The 15,796-nt window shown below is 44.6% G+C and overlaps 1 protein-coding gene across 1 annotated transcript in view; it reads right to left on the bottom strand.

Moving 5' to 3' along the window:
• The window catches only part of ARIH1 (ariadne RBR E3 ubiquitin protein ligase 1), a 64,226-nt gene that overhangs the window by 36,009 nt on the left and 12,421 nt on the right, over positions 1–15,796 (bottom strand). Inside the window, exon 2 of the mRNA XM_074879971.1 lies at positions 535–602. Within this exon, the coding sequence (XP_074736072.1) occupies positions 535–602 (68 nt within the window). The remainder of the gene's footprint in view (positions 1–534; positions 603–15,796) is intronic.

Raw genomic sequence — 15,796 nt, 5'->3', positions numbered from 1 at the left:
GAGGGAGAGGAAAAATTCAAGCCATTGCTTACATACTAAAAAAAAAAAATCTAGAGCTGCAAAGATGAAGACAACACAGATGCACTTTACCAGCACCCTTTATCAGTCAGGAACAATTTAGTCTCAGCAAGACTAACAAATAAACATGTCAGGAACACGCATGCTAGCATGACATGCAAGAGCAAATAAACCCAAGTCCAAAACAGCTGCCTGATAACAGCAACCTGTTCCTGCTTGCTTTTCCCAGAGCCTGTGAAAACGCTGTGCCTGTATGTGTTCAAACTGGAAGGCACCCCTTCCTCCAACGGGCAGCAAACTTCTAAAACTTCTCTGAAGTCTACTAGGTATTAATGATATTAAAACAAGAAGTCACTCTCAGCTGGCAAGGGCTGCTAAAGGGCGAATATTTAGAGCTTACACAAGAGATTCTCCTGCCACATACCGTGCATTCATCCATTCTCACATTAATCCGGTAATAAACATTTCTTGCAGGTCTGAAGAGAAATTCAACTGCATGCTAAAATGGCTGCTTACCTCTCCATCAGCTTCTCTTTATCCCAGTTGAAATGGCTAAGCAGTATTCGAGTGATAGTCGCTGGATTCTAGAGAAAGAAAAGAAAAATAATAAATAATGAATTGCTTGACCCAGTTGGTATACTGTTATGAGAACACCAAGGAGAGTTTTGAATAGGCAAATGGAGAAATTGGTGTGTCTGTTAACATAATCTATGCAGACTATACATGTTAACTAACATATACTGGAAAATAGTTCGACTTGACAGAAAAATTAAAAAAGAAAAACCTCTATAAAGCAAAAAGACTACATAAAATGGGAATACGGTCAAAGGCTTAAGGAACAGGTTAGTTACTGCTACCACAAAAGATGCCCATGTGCCAACATCTCCACGTCCAGCACGCTTACACAACGTAAACCCAGGATGTTCGTAAAGTGCAGGAAGGGCTAACTGCCATCCATCCTACCCATTTTTGCCACAAGCTTCCACACTATTTGCAGAACAAGAATATTCCTTGTTTGTCCCAACCCCGACCACCAAAATACCTGGGCTGAAAACTCTCCCAGAAAGTAACTGGCTACCAGTGTAAGATGACAATGTCCTTTGAAATCTCCAGATGTTCCCAGAGCACCCCAAGATACAGAAAATACTATGCAGTTATACAACTATGGAAAGAAATAGCCTAGAAAGGTCATATAAAACCAGAAATAAAAGCTGGTTTTCACTTGTACACAAGTTTTTCTTCCAACTTAATCTGTATCATCAGCCAAGCTTTGGTCATATGAGAAACATAACAAATCATATGGCTTCTGTTACGCCCCAGAATCATGTTTTAGCTCCCTAAATTCAAACTACCTCAGCTCAGTTCGAGGACCATTTACATGCAGTGGAGACAACAGCGAGCATCCTGAGAGCAGCTAAGTGTACTTTGCCATTTGACACCAAAATGGAAGCTTGCCTTAGGGCAAATTTTCAATGGACACTCTGAAGCTGTTGAAAAGTAGGACATAAACTAGCAATGTGATTTTCTGAGCCCGCAGGCTAGAGCTACAACTTGAAGCTGCCAAAAGCCAGTGCTGCCACCCAAAGCAGCGATCCCACCCCATCCTTACCCTCAGCTGCACACTTGCATGTCCTGCGCTCACCCGTCCATGCTAGTACAGCCATCTTATGCTGCAATGCTGCGAATTACCAGCTTGGAAATGGATATTTTCTCTTCTTTTCCCTTAAGTTGTTTTTTCACTGAATCGGTTCCCCAATCTGATTGCCTGACCACACAAACAGCTGCATTAGCACAAGGGAGAGGGCAGGAGGGGACAAGCAGTGCAGCAGCAACACCAACAAAACATTCACTGAAATAAAGCCCTAGGGTCAAAATCTAAGTACAAAGAACCAGTCTTGTGGTTTATACTATAAAAAGTGACACTCCTCTCCCTCTGCAGTGTGTTCTTACTCTTATTAATGCCAGCACAGCTTGTTTAAAGCCAAATTAAGAAATTTTTCCTACTTAAAAAGCCCATGTGAACAAAAGCAGCTTTAGGAAGGGTAGACCAGATCCCTGATCCAGTCCATGTGGAGCCCCATAAACAGTTGGGAAGGCAAATCTGCTACACGGTATGGGGCAGAAAAACTAGAAACCAGTGTTGCCAAATGCTCTGTATTGTGAAAATGAGGCCCCAGTCCTTTGAACAAGTCTCCCGGCAATATGGATCCAAGCTCCTAACTGTAATAACACAATGAGGTGCTTGGCTGACAACCATGGGTGACTGGTCACTGCCAAGCAGCGAGGCAGCACCCCAACCTTCAGCATGCAAGATTGCAGTGCTGCAGCTGCCTGCTAAGGGGGCGATCCGGCTTTTGGGCAGATTTACCCATTTCCTTGTGTCAAAGTAGAGACGGTGCAGCTCTGGGACAAGCTAGACTAGCTTGCTGCTCTGGTGGACTTGTTTTCCCCTCTCTTCGTAGCTCTCAGCCAAAGCAGCAAGCTGATACACCTTGCCCTGCAAATGCAATGCAGATACTCTGAGTACATATACCCTGAGGCAACGGTGAGAGGCTCTTCAGGCAACAGGATGGTCTTTGCACAGTTTGTACCTCCTAGGGAGCTGCGTCCTCGCCTTTTGCCCTGGCAGCAGGGCTGACAAGTGCTCTGCCTGGTCAACACTGCTCAAGCTGCTGCAGCACATGGGAATCATGCTAAACCAGCATGGAACCCCATTTAAAGAGAAGAAGGGGGAAGGGGGAAAAAAAAAATTAAGAAAAGGCTTTTCAGCATCATCAATCCCTGATCCAGCCCAGCACGCAGCAGCACGGACCCTGTGCCAGCACTGCAGACAGAGGGGAACAAGCAGTTGAACTGTTTCAAGTCAGTCCTGTGACCAAGCAGCTGTATGGGAATTTAAGGGTCTCTTCACCAAAAGGCTACTCCGGCTTCAGGGAGGAGAACTGCAGCCTCTTTCAGAGCTGTAGTTTTTGATCTTTCTAGGCTACTTTGTATTTGGGTCTCCAGAACACCTTTTTCTGTAATACTATCTGTATTATGTAGCAATACGTAAAGGAGCTCTTAATAGCTCACTTAAACACGGCTTCCTAGAGCACCTTAATCAAGAATGAAAATATACTTTAGTAAACAAACTGATCTTATCTCTAGATAATCTTGGTTATGATACCAGCTCCTATAGTCAGTACAACTTTTTAAAAAATTTCCATGGTCTAGGACAAGTCTTGCCTCAAACCAGGAAATCTGCTAAACGTATCAGGCAGATAGCAGGTGTAGTTTCTCTGTGTAATCCTTCCAGCACTCTCACATTTATAAAGCACATTACTCGAGCCCCTCAGCCCTGCCATGCTCTAGAGTTACAAATGAGTTTCAGACGGTAAAGCATGAAGCTCTTCTCAAATACAAGGATTCTTCACTCAGCCCCAGAGATCTGCCAGATGTACAAAGAAATAGTATTTTCTTTATTTTTCAAGCAAGAGCATTAAGACAGATTTAAATTAGCCTAAAGTCTTGTCCTACCTTCTGCTACAGCAGCCCACTCAGCCACTGTATTAAGGGTTCTGAGAATACCTATTAATCACTTAATAGGCTAAGAGGCAACTGAGGTAGTGGTCTCTGGCTGACTTTTCTTTTTAAAGAAGACAGACAGGTTCCCCCTGCACTGAAGGATAAGTTATGTCATATTAATAAGGAACTAAAGTGGTCTGCAGTGATTATCAAGTGTGACAAGGCAAATCCAGCAAATAACTGCTCACCAGAGGACACGTGGTCATGAAGAACAAGAGAGTCTCATGTCATCTGCAGCTTCTCCATTTTCCCAAAGCAGCACTGCAGCTTTCCAGAACAAGTTTCCCTCGATCAGACCCCCCCAGGTATCCCAGCATCACAAAAAGAAAGTTGTTTTCCCACTGCGACGGCAGTGTACGAAACAGCACGTTATTTCGGATTATACTCCGGAGACCAGCACTGTTGGCTTGGTGTATTATAACACAAATACTGCATGAGGGGTAGCTTTTACTGGCTTCTTGGGCTTTAGCTTCCTCTAGCTACAGCAGTATTTGTTCATCATGTTAATTTACCAAAAAAAAAAAAAAAAAAAGAAACACCAGCAGCATGACAAGCTCCTACCAGAAATAGCTGGGCTGTCTGCTTTCTCTGCTTGCCACATCCAAGATCTAGTATTTAAAACTTAACTAGTTGTTTCACAGATACATAAGCAAGGATTAAGACAGCTGTGCCCTTGCTCGTATGCAGTGGGGACAGCAATACAACCTGAGCCGGCATTACACAGGGAGGACTGAAGACAGGGAGGGAGGCAGTGCTAAGAGGCTTGGTTTGCATAATGTAAACCACAGTTAAATACAAATGCAAAAACCTCTGGCATTAAGGACTGTTCTAATTTAAGGCAAGGCACACCAACAAGGTACCGGGTAACAGCTGCTCCGCATTAATTGCTTGCATGCACACACTTACCTCGCCATTACCTGGGAGCAGCTTTGGAGGAATAAATCACAGCATCTATCACAACAAGAGGTTAGCTGCTGCAGAGCAGCTACGTGCTGTAACTTGGTCATATGGGGTTAAAACACCACCAAACTAATTTGATGCTTCAGCCCCTGTTTTGACACTAGTTCTGCTACAGCCCTCTCTCAACCTCTTATCAGCAATCACTTTGGACACTCACTCTAGCACTGTGAAAATTAACAGAATATTTAAACAACACTAGATTACACAGCACTGGTATTAGAGTTTCTGTTCTGAAACTGGACGGGCTTCTCATTTGGCACACAGGATTACTGCCTATGACTTACACCATAAAGATTAGTTATGAACAAGCTAACGATGCTGCTCAGACAGGGGATTACTGCTCAGGCTTGAAGCTGCAGCAGGGAGAAGCGTGCTTTTACAAAGGGTATTTTCTGTTTACAAAGAAAAATTTCAGTAAGTAAAGCAGCCAGAAACAGACAGCAAGCATGGGAAAAGCAAACACGTTCAAACACTCTGTTTTCCTCCAAACATGGTTTGATGAAAGCTGAAACAGCAGATCTAATTTGCAACAGCCACCTATTAAATTTTACATGTTGAAGCCGAGGAAGATTGCCTAGAGCTCAGGGCAGCAAGCCTGTTGATATCCAGATAGGAACGAAACCCGAGGAAAGCAGCCATTTTGTTGAAATTCTCAGGGCACTTTAAAAGACTCCCTGCCACAACTATCTCGCTAACAAAACATTCATAATAAAGCTCTGCCCAAAGAGAAACACAGTCAGTCCTTCAGCAGTGATTTTTTTTTTTTTTAAGGCTAACAAAGCAGCCAAGTCCCAGAAGTGCTTCAAACAGATCCCACTTCACTGCTTTTCACTGGAAGTATTTACATTTACTGTCATTATCAATGTTGCCATGCCTGGGTACACCAGTGCAAATGGGAGATACAGGGATGGGAAACCCTGCAAAGGTCTGGACTTCTCCAAAGAAGCATTATTATTATTTGAAATAAACCCCCTTCATTTAATAGAATTTAATTGAACTGGAAGCTTGGTCACTAATATCTGAGTTGACTTCTTTTTCCTGTCAAAATAAGAAAGTATGAATTGGAAAGAGGAACCTGGATGCACTTAAATGCATAAATGAATTATAAATTAAAGATTATTAGGACATTAGCTTAAATCAGAATTTCGAAGCAGCACAATTTGCTGAATGACTGTTTGCAGTACTTGATCCATTCATGTTTTCATCCATCAAGATGAGCTGCGCAGTTAATTCTTGCAGTTATTACCAAGAAAAGCATATTTTAGAGTTCAGCTTCTCATCACACGATAGGAGGAAGCTCCTGTTTCGATTTCAGCATTCACTGCAGATAAAAGCCATTGAAGAACAACTCAAGCTCAGTTCTCCAGCAAAATCCTTTCCCACCTCCTTGAGACATGGTATTGATAAATTATTTTGTTTCTTTCCATTTCATGGCTGGTTTTGTTTTCTAAACATGGCAGCTTTTGCATTTCAACAGTTTTCATCCCAACTGCAGCATCTATATCCCAATAGCAGAAGCTTTTCCACACTCGTACAGCGATACGAGTTTGATACCACTTCCAGTTCAGTTTTCTACACAATCCTCACTCGTGAATGAAAGCGGACACTCCAGAAACACTGGCTTTGCCCAAGCCTCAGACATCTGTAAATGGTTCAAACCTCAGCAACATCCACAGATATAGTCTACAGGTGCGTGACACAAGACCATATTTAAATTCCCCAGCAGAAGGAAACCAACTAGTTTCACATCAGTTGACAAAGAGTAAGAGTTTTGCTTGGTGGTGACGTATCGCACACACAGGTGGAGGAGCAGAGGGCTGTCTAAAGACCAGCGTAGAAGCTAACGCCTGACAAACCAAGCAGCACAAACATCTGCTCCAGTAAAGTGGCATCTAGGGACAGCATGTCACCCCCCCACTGTAAGTATTTAATCAGACAAAAACCCAGCCTTTGCCAATAGTAGAGCACCAAGTGGAAATTCCAGCTGCCCTCCAAACACGTGCAGGATCAAACAGCATCTCAAAGTTTGTCACCATGCACACTGTGCCATGGAAGGAAGCATTAAGAAAATAATCAAAATGTTACACTTTATGTTAGCAGGTAGAATAAGAGCAACCTCACCATGAGAAGGCTTAAAAGACTGCTTGATAAATTAAGAGACTTTTTGCTTGACTCAGGTATAGCTCTCACTGATGGTCTGGAGACCAGCATCATCAGATACGTCACATGTTTTTCCCCAGTGCTCTCCAGATGACTAGGTCATGGAGGTGGGGTGCAGGCAGCCTCAAGACCGATACAAACAGGCAATACTCAACTGCATTAAATGTCACCACCAAGCAGGAGCAGAAACCTCCCCGTAAGTCTTCAATTACTTCAAAACCCAACAGGTTTGCACACTGACACTCCTTTCTGAAGGACAACAGCCCTTTCACCACCCACAGCACAGAACAAGGGCAACCAACACAACAGACCGGGCACCATACAGCTGCTTCCTTCGTCAGGTAATAACAAAGTGGACACCAGCCTGAAATTCTGCAATAACTAGGTCATCTACTCTCTCTGAACACCACTGCTCTTCACTTGCATCTTTTCCAGCCCCATGCAGGTAACCTTAGACAGAAACACACAGATTAGAAAGTGTTTTAAATAAGCTTTTTGCCTGAATCACATTACAGTAAGACTGTCATCGTAAGGCTTGCATTGTTTTGCAAGTGCATTGAGACACCTTCGTTTGTGAAAGTCCATTCACATCTATTCTTTCAGGAGACAGTCTTACAAGCACAAAAACTTGTTTCTAGCAGCGTAATAAAATTCCTGGGAACTGAATGTAAAAGATGAGGTCTAAGTGCTGAGCACTTCCAGGACGTGATCTCCTAAAGAGGGTATCCTCGAACTTGCTAGTTTTTAAACACCACCAACTGAGCACTCGGAGAAGCTGCTGGAAAACTTTCACGTAATGTAATATTCCCTGGCTCTATTACAGACAGAACATAAGAGGGCTGCTGTGAGAAGATGAGGACAGCAGCTGAACACATCAGTCTGCCACTACCCATCCATATTCTCCTCCTCTGCCATCCCCTGAGGCTTGGCAGAGAATCACACCACCGTTTCTGCCATTAGCCATCTCACAGTTTATGGGGCCAGTACAACACACAGGTGGATCTGAGATACTTCTCATCTTCCACACACCTGTTATAAATAACAACAACAAAATCAGTAGTATTCAATCTCCATGCACTCACCAATGTCTTTGCATTCTACAGCCCCACTAAGTGACTTTTTCAAATCACCCACCCCTGAATCACCCCCCAAAATTACCTATTTCCTGCTTCTGGCATTTCCAAGCAACTCCACGTGAAGTCAGGCTACTTCCCTGTGACACTGCCAGTCTCTGCTGTCAACTGCTGTCCTCCAGCTGGCATTTACCACCTCACTGTAACTTCCCATTAACACATACATAAGTTTCAGCTTCGATGGTGATCATCTCCTTAGCTTCCTACATCTTTCTTCATCTCATTAACTTCCCTTCACACATCATCTCTTAATTTTGGAAATTAAGTTTTACAGAATTACTGAATTAGTGCCACTACATGATGGCACCAAATGGCAGCTTGATATTATGATCTCAGTTTGTAGTAACCTATATGCACTTTACTGCTTGTTTCTAGCTCTGATGAGCATACACTCTTTTAGCAGAGGAAGATAATAAAAAAAGCAACTTTGGGGAAAACTCTATTACTTCAGTTAATTGGTTCAAGAGACAGAAACGAAGCAGTCAGCTGCTTTACATTTTCTCTGAGCCTTCTGGAAAGTTTTCAGGTTAATGATTAGGAGCCGCAACAAAGACCCATTGTCTAACAAAGCTTTTAAAATCAGAAAAAAAATACTAAACCAGCAACTCCAGATGAAGTAGCAAATTTGGAAATGCAAAAACTGAATTTACACTGTAATGCTTCTAAAAAAAAAAATCGGATGGATGGGGAGTGGAACCACAATCTATCCCACTGCTACCAGCTTGATGCCAGTGGCAACAATAGATGCCCAGAGCCCGGAGAGGGGTCCCAGGGCAGCAGGAGAGCACCTGAGGAGCAGCACAAAGGAATTCCAGCTAGAGAGTCAGCTCCATCACAGCCCAACTTCAATGCCTCCATGCACATGCACGGAGAATAAACATGAGGAGGTAGAGATGTGCACACACCCGCAGGGCTACGATCTTACTGGCATCAGGGAGATGTGGTGGGACAGCTCCTACGATTGGAGTGTTGGGGTGGAAGGACACAGGCTCTTTGGGAAGGACAGGCAGGGGAGACGAGGAGCAGGGGTCACCCTCTGTGTCAGTGACCAGCTGGAGTGCAGGGAGCTCTGCCTGGGGATGGGTGAGGAGCCGACCGAGGGCTCACGGGTCGGGATTAAAGGGAAGGACCTGATGAGATGTATCCACGGGTCCTGAGGGAACTGGCAGATGAAGTGGCTAAGCCACTATCCATCACATTTGAGAAGTCGGGGCTGTACAGTGAAATCCCCCCTGATTGGAAAAGGGGAATATAACCCCCATTTTTAGAAAAGGAAAAAAGGAAGACTTGGGGAACTACAGCCAGTCTCACCTCTGTGCCCAGCAAGATCATGGAGCGGATCCTCCTGGAAACTATGCTAAGGTACATGGAAAATAAGGAGGTGACTGGTGACAGCCAACATGGCTTCACTAAGGGTAAATCGTGCCTGACAAGTCCGGTGGCCTTCTACAATGGGGTTACAGTGTTGGTGAACAAGGGAAGAGCAACTGACATCATCCACCTGGACTTGGGCAAAGCTTCTGACACTGTCCCACATGACACCCTTGTCTCTAAATTGGAGAGACATGGATTTGATGGATGGGCCACTCGGTGGGTAAGGAATTGGCTGGATGGTCGCACTCAAAGAGTTGTAGTCAGTGGCTCCATGTCCAAGTGGAGAGCAGTGACAAGTAGCATCCTCGGGGGTTAGGACCGGCACTGTTTAACATCTTTGTTGGCAACATGGACAGTGGGATCGAGTGCACCCTCAGCAAGTTCAACAACGACACCGAGCTGTGTGGTGCGGTCACACGCTGGAGGGAAGAGATCCATCCAGAGGGACCTGGACAGGCTGGAGAGGTGGGACGTGCAAACCTCATGGGGTTCAGCAAGGCCGAGTGCAAGGTCCTGCCCATGGGTCGGGGCAATCCTAAGCACAAATACAGGCTGGGCGAGAAGTGGATTGAGAGCAGCCCCGAGGAGAAGGACTTGGGGGGATTAGTGGATGGAAAACTGACCATGAGCCAGCAACGTGCGCTCACAGCCCAGAAAGCCAACGGTACCCTGGGCTGCATCCAGAGAAGTGTGGGCAGCAGGTACCGGGAGGGGATTCTCCCCCTCTACCCCGCTCTCATGAGATCCCCCCTGCAGTGCTGTGTCCAGCTCTGGGGCCCCTAGTGTAATAAAGACATGGACCTGCTTGAGCAGGTCCAGAGGAGGCCACAAGGATGCTTGGGGGGGGCGGGAGCACCTCCCTTATAAGGACAGGCTGAGAGAGTTAGGGGTGTTCAGCTGGAGAAGAAAAGGCTTCAGGGAGACCTTCTAGCGGCCTCCCAGGACTTAAAGGGGCTACAGGAAAGGTGGGGAGGGACTTTTTACAAGGGCATGTAGTGACAGGACAAGGGTTAATGGCTTTATACTGAAAGAGGGAAGATTTAGATTAAATATAAGAAAGAAATTCTTGACTGTGAAGGTGGTGAGACACTGGCACAGGTTGCCCAGAGAAGCTGTGGCTGCCCCCTCCCTGGAAGGGTTCAAGGCCAGGTTGGACGGGGCTTTGAGCAACCTGGGCTAGTGGAAGGTGTCCCTGCCCATGGCAGGGGGGTTGGAACTGGATTATCTTTAAGGTCCCTTCCAACACAAACCATTCTGCGATATGATTCTATGATTTGTCATGCTGCTCAAGTGTGCTGGGCAGTGCTGGCTCTCAGATGACCGCAGAAACTCCACCACCAACTCAACACAAATTAAAAACTGCACAGGGGCAGGTATTTTCCAATCAGGGAAGGTATTTTCCAGCTACACTTGCTTCCATACCAGGAGATCTGTGGTTTGACGACAGGATACAGAGAGATGTTAACCCTTGTTTTATATATTTAATTTGAAGAACATTTTGGCTTCTACTTCCTTCTGCTACAGTTCTGAAGTGTAAAACCAACCCTTTAAAGAGCAAAAAACTACAGGTACAGAGGCCCTGTGAGTTTGAGCAAGTTATGCAACAGTACACTTGTTATGGACTATGGAACAAGAGGTCTCCAAACGTACATGCTTTCACAATGCATTTCTCACTTTTAATTCTTTTAGATTAAGAAGTACTGTTGTTTTACTGCTAACAAAGGCAGTACCATCCAAAGTATTTCTCTCCTCCTGGTGTCTCCCACCGCAAGAAATCCCAACATATGAGCAAAAGCTCAGCAAATTTGTATAACCAACATGAGCTACAGCTATAGTTTCCAGAGTTGCTCCTGAGCGACTATAGCTGACGTACTGAGAGAGAACTGGAGTGGGAGCACATGGGTGCCAGAGTACGTTTCAGAATGGGTTTATTCAACCCATTGCCTCCCACTCATGAATTTGCAAAGACTTGCCTTAAGAGAGTAGGAGAAGGTGATGGCATCATTTCCATATAATTCTTCCAGTTTACTATTTCAGTAGCTCCTTAATATGTCCCATTGCGGAGGAAGAAGACAGCACACAGCACTGCAGCTAGGCTGTGGACAAGGTGATACCAAAAGCCCCCAAAGAGTTTTGGCTACCCTGAATGTAAAGGATCTGCAGGTTCATCCAGGTAGAGTCTGGGTCCCAGGTAATCACCAATTTCCCCCTCATGCCAAACCTTCAGTCAACATCCAGTGCCTCACAATGCTTCCGGTAGGATGAGAAATCAATGAAACAGATGGTTCTTTAGAAAAAGCAGTAACAGACCTCTGTGTCCCAGTCACAAACAATATGTAGTCACCTTCCCTGCTCATCCATAGAATACTACTTACAGAAATGGTGTTGACAAAGCATATTTCAGCCCCCTTCCCTCTTGATGTCATACATCACTGCTCTTCCACACCCCCAGGCTCCATTTTTCCCCTTCTATTGTACATGACTCCAACCCTATAAAAGTTCTCACCCCACTACACTTCATTTTGACCTGCCAGTTACTGCACTGTTCCTATGCATGTACCACAAACAGACACAGCTCCATCAAACAGGAAAATGTTGGTTTTCTCCAGTTCACAAGCATCCTCAATGGCACAAGCGGTACTTTCAATCCTGCACGGTCTCTCAGACCAACAGTCTCTACAAGACTGGAAAAGACACATGGGTATGGTTTCAATTCTTGTCTGAAACCAATGTAACAACTCACTAATGCCAGGCTTGAGGAAAATACACTATGTTTGTTCAAGAGGAATGCAATGACACATTTCGCCACAGAAAGAAACAATGACACTGAATGAAGGAGGAGTTTAATGACTGGACAACATGTACCAAAATACCTCAGCTTAGCACAAGTTGGTCAGCACCAGGTATGACATCTCTTGCACAAGATTTTAGAAACACCAAGAAAGACTCCAGAAACCCAGAATGGCTTAGCCATGCACCAGCTCTATTCCTGTCTACAAGATAAAGTAACAGCTACTTGGATTATTATTTTAACTTTGAAATAGGGCAGTAACTTGGCAGGGCAGTAAAATGTGCTCTTCAGAGCCTACTCCAAAAAATCTGCATCCCATCATGACCAGACCAAGAAGAAAGAGCTCAGAAAGTATTTATTTCAGCAGCAACAAAAGCTCGTGCAATCGCTGGCTACTGGGCCTGCCGCTGACCACTCTGTGATGGGAGCCCGACTGCTTGCACAACTACAAGTGAACCAGACAGAGGAACTGAGCCAGGTTTAGGGGGTCACTGGTTTATTTTAACCCAGAGCAGGATCACTGTGTGGCCAGACAACTGAGTTGGCACAACTCAGACAACAGGGACTTGCTTCCAAGAAATTTGTTTCTGAAATCAGTCTGCTGAGAGCCATGTGTTTGGCCCAGCAAAGTTGAGTCTTTCCCATCTCAGACTCCCCAAATCTTCTTGTCCCAAAGACCTTAAAGCATATTGGGGTTTGATGCAAGTTACAGCCAGAAGTCCCACTTTTCTCCTCCATTATCCCACCCGCAACTTCAGTTTACATCTCAGATGCAGAAATAGTTTCTCATCTTGAAGAAAAATGCAACAGTTTGACATCTTTCTTCCAAAAGCTTTCTCCATTTGCAAGACAGATCTTGAGGGAAGTGGCTGCCCAGGAGTGCAGTCCAGCTACTAAGAGCAGGACCTAGCCCTGTCTGTGTCATCATTACAGTGTCTAGGGGCTACCAAACATAAGATTTTGGCAGTATTCCCACAGATACAAAGATGTGTCCTCAACATAACCACATCATGAGCCTGGCAAGACAGAAATACACTTTTTTTTTTTAAGGTTTTCTATTGGTCAGTGTTGGAAAGACTAGAAATGGCATACGTCAGGTCAGCTACCCATCACGCTGATAAAAGGAAAACAACCCAAAGCACCACATTTGGGTTTCAGGGGAATGCTGTCTTCAGTGACTCAACATCTGAATGAACTGTATATCTCTGGGCAAGTACAGGTCTGCCAATGTGAGCTACAGAAACTGTCCTGTTCGCAGGCAGAAACAGACAGTAAAGGAATAAAGCTGAAAGAGGAACTGTACCATTGCATTTTCCTTTAAATCATTTTGTAGAAATCTTAACGTGTCTCAAAAAAACAGTGTCCCCTGCTTCTTTTTCCTCACTCAAATACACATCAGTTAAATTAATTTCATTCTTTCACCATAGTCAGCATTGTGCATTGCCAGATTCTGGTGCAGAGCCAGACTCACCCGTAGGGCTGTACCCATTTCACAGGTTCGGTGTGTCTGTTGAAAACTGCCACTGTTCCTCCCCATCAGGCAGCAGAACCGCTGTCTCTGCTAGCTCCTGTTTCTAGCAGTCACAGAACATCAAGAACAGGTCATTTCAACCCTGGCCAGTGAGCGGCTTACTGGTCAGCAGTACCTGGGACTTCATGGATTTTACATGCCCTTAAGATAACAGAACATCACTTCTGCTGCTTTAAGCATGTTCAAAGGCATCACCTGGTCTAAAGGCACTGGATGGGCAGTAAGTCTTAGGAGGATGCTATTAGAAGACCTGTGAAGGTCTCAGAAGTTGTACTTGACCTTAATAAGAAATCTGTACTGCACAAGTCTTACAGCCACACAGAATGGTCTTGAGAATGTGCTTTTTTGCTGGTGCTTTTACAGAAAGTATCTTACAGAACAATATACAACAGCATACTGCATGTCCTCTGCAAAAAGGCCAAACCATCCCTTCATTCCTGAGGATCTGTTATCACGCTTCAAAGATCTGCTGTAACAGAACAGTACCTGACCGAAAAATGTCCATTTCACTTAAAAAAACCACACCTGCAAAGTCCTTCCTAGAAGAGTATCCTGTAAGCATTCTGTGATGTCAAAAGACTATTTTTTTCCTAGGGTAACATGAACAAATAATGAAACCATGACATACTTGAAGCATGTAGAAGAAATGAGGCAAACTGAGAGGATAAGAATATTTTTCTGACACCCAACATCACAGCAATACTTGGGAAGGGTAAATTCCCAATAACGTGATCTTTTTCCATAGCAGGTCTGTCTGTAGGGTCAAATGTGTGCCAAGAAAACAACTAACTGATTATTTGGATTAAATTTTATAAGTTCTCTGCAAAGGTCTCCCAAATTGCCTTTCTCCTGGTCTCAAAAGGTCCTTCCAGATATGACTAAAGAAAGGGTGCCCTCTCTTTAGAGAGTGCAACCAGAGGATCAGACCCCGAGGATGTTCAGCATAAACATGTTTCTCCAATGCTGGTTAAATCTCAAGTTGTTGGGTGACCTGTCTCCCACCTGCTTTTGTTCCTGGGCAGTAATGGAGAACATCTATTCTATCACAGTTTGCTTACGCACAAACAGATGAGTTGCTTATCACAGAGGAAAGATATAATCAAGCCAAACTGTACATCACCTCAAGACAACTGCCATTGAGTTGATTCCTCAAAATCAGTTGTTTCCAGGATAACCTCTGACTGAGAACAGCACTTTACCCCAAAGTGCACTGCCAGCACAAACACATGGTTCTTCTCACCCAGCAGTTATTGCAGTGCTTGATTACACAGCGTTCTCCTCTTCTGACAAGAACGAGAGCAAAAGGACAGGCTACCTCGTGCAGCAGAAGTCAGAGCTCTCAGACTCGCAGGTACTTGGGAGGAAATACTCACTATGCAAAAATCTTCATAACATGCCTGTGCAGCCTCTGTCCTGAATCCTTAATTCCACTTCAGAACATTATCATTAACATTTTCCAACAAATATACAGACAGGGAGAAGAAAATGGTAAGGCATGGTAACTCCTTCCATAAGCACAATTAAGTAGCACCCACAAAAATCAGTAAGTTAGAGATCTACCACGGCAACTAAACAAAAGCCATCTCAAAGTTCTCTCGTGGCAATGGCCAGGTTGGCTCAAATATATTTTGATACACCATCACTGGTGGCCTGCAACTCTTAACCCCTTCAGAGACAATGGGACTGATGAGAAACACAGGCTTAGCTGAAGAATTTTTAGCCAGAGGCACTTTAGAGAATTTTTATGGAGAAAAAATCCTTAACATTCTTTCATCTTATCTTTCTCCTCCAGGCCTCAGTTAGGTGAGCATCCAAGCACTAGGTATTTCTCTTCACTTCTCTGTCCCTTATTGCTTCTGTTTCTGTCCCATCCTCAAAGCAGCACCCACTTTTACAAACTTTACAAGCTCTGACACGCTTCAGAGAGGAAGTTTTGGACCGAGAGGAAGTTTTACCCACTCATCAATGCAGCAACACACTCTATAGTACTTTAGGAGAGGAAAAAAAACACCTCCCTTAAGCTGACTTCATCTCCCCATCACTGCACAAAGGCCCTAGACTTGTTTACCGTCGCACACACCTGGCTAAAGGAAGCGCTCGGGTGCACCACGCTGTACCACAGCAGTCAGTCACCCCTCAGTGTAGATTTAACACCCACTAAGCTATCCAGCTCCACACCGGGATCCCAGTTCTGACCGCCACCTTCTCATTTTCCGACAGCAGACCTTGCCCATGTATCACCTCTGCATCATTCAGCAGAAAGAC

This window comes from Strix uralensis, chromosome 11 (genome assembly GCF_047716275.1).
Source record: "Strix uralensis isolate ZFMK-TIS-50842 chromosome 11, bStrUra1, whole genome shotgun sequence".
In the NCBI taxonomy this organism is placed as follows: Eukaryota; Metazoa; Chordata; class Aves; order Strigiformes; family Strigidae; genus Strix; species Strix uralensis.
Note: the sequence above shows the minus strand (reverse complement) of the source record. Positions and strands in the feature narration are given on the sequence as shown.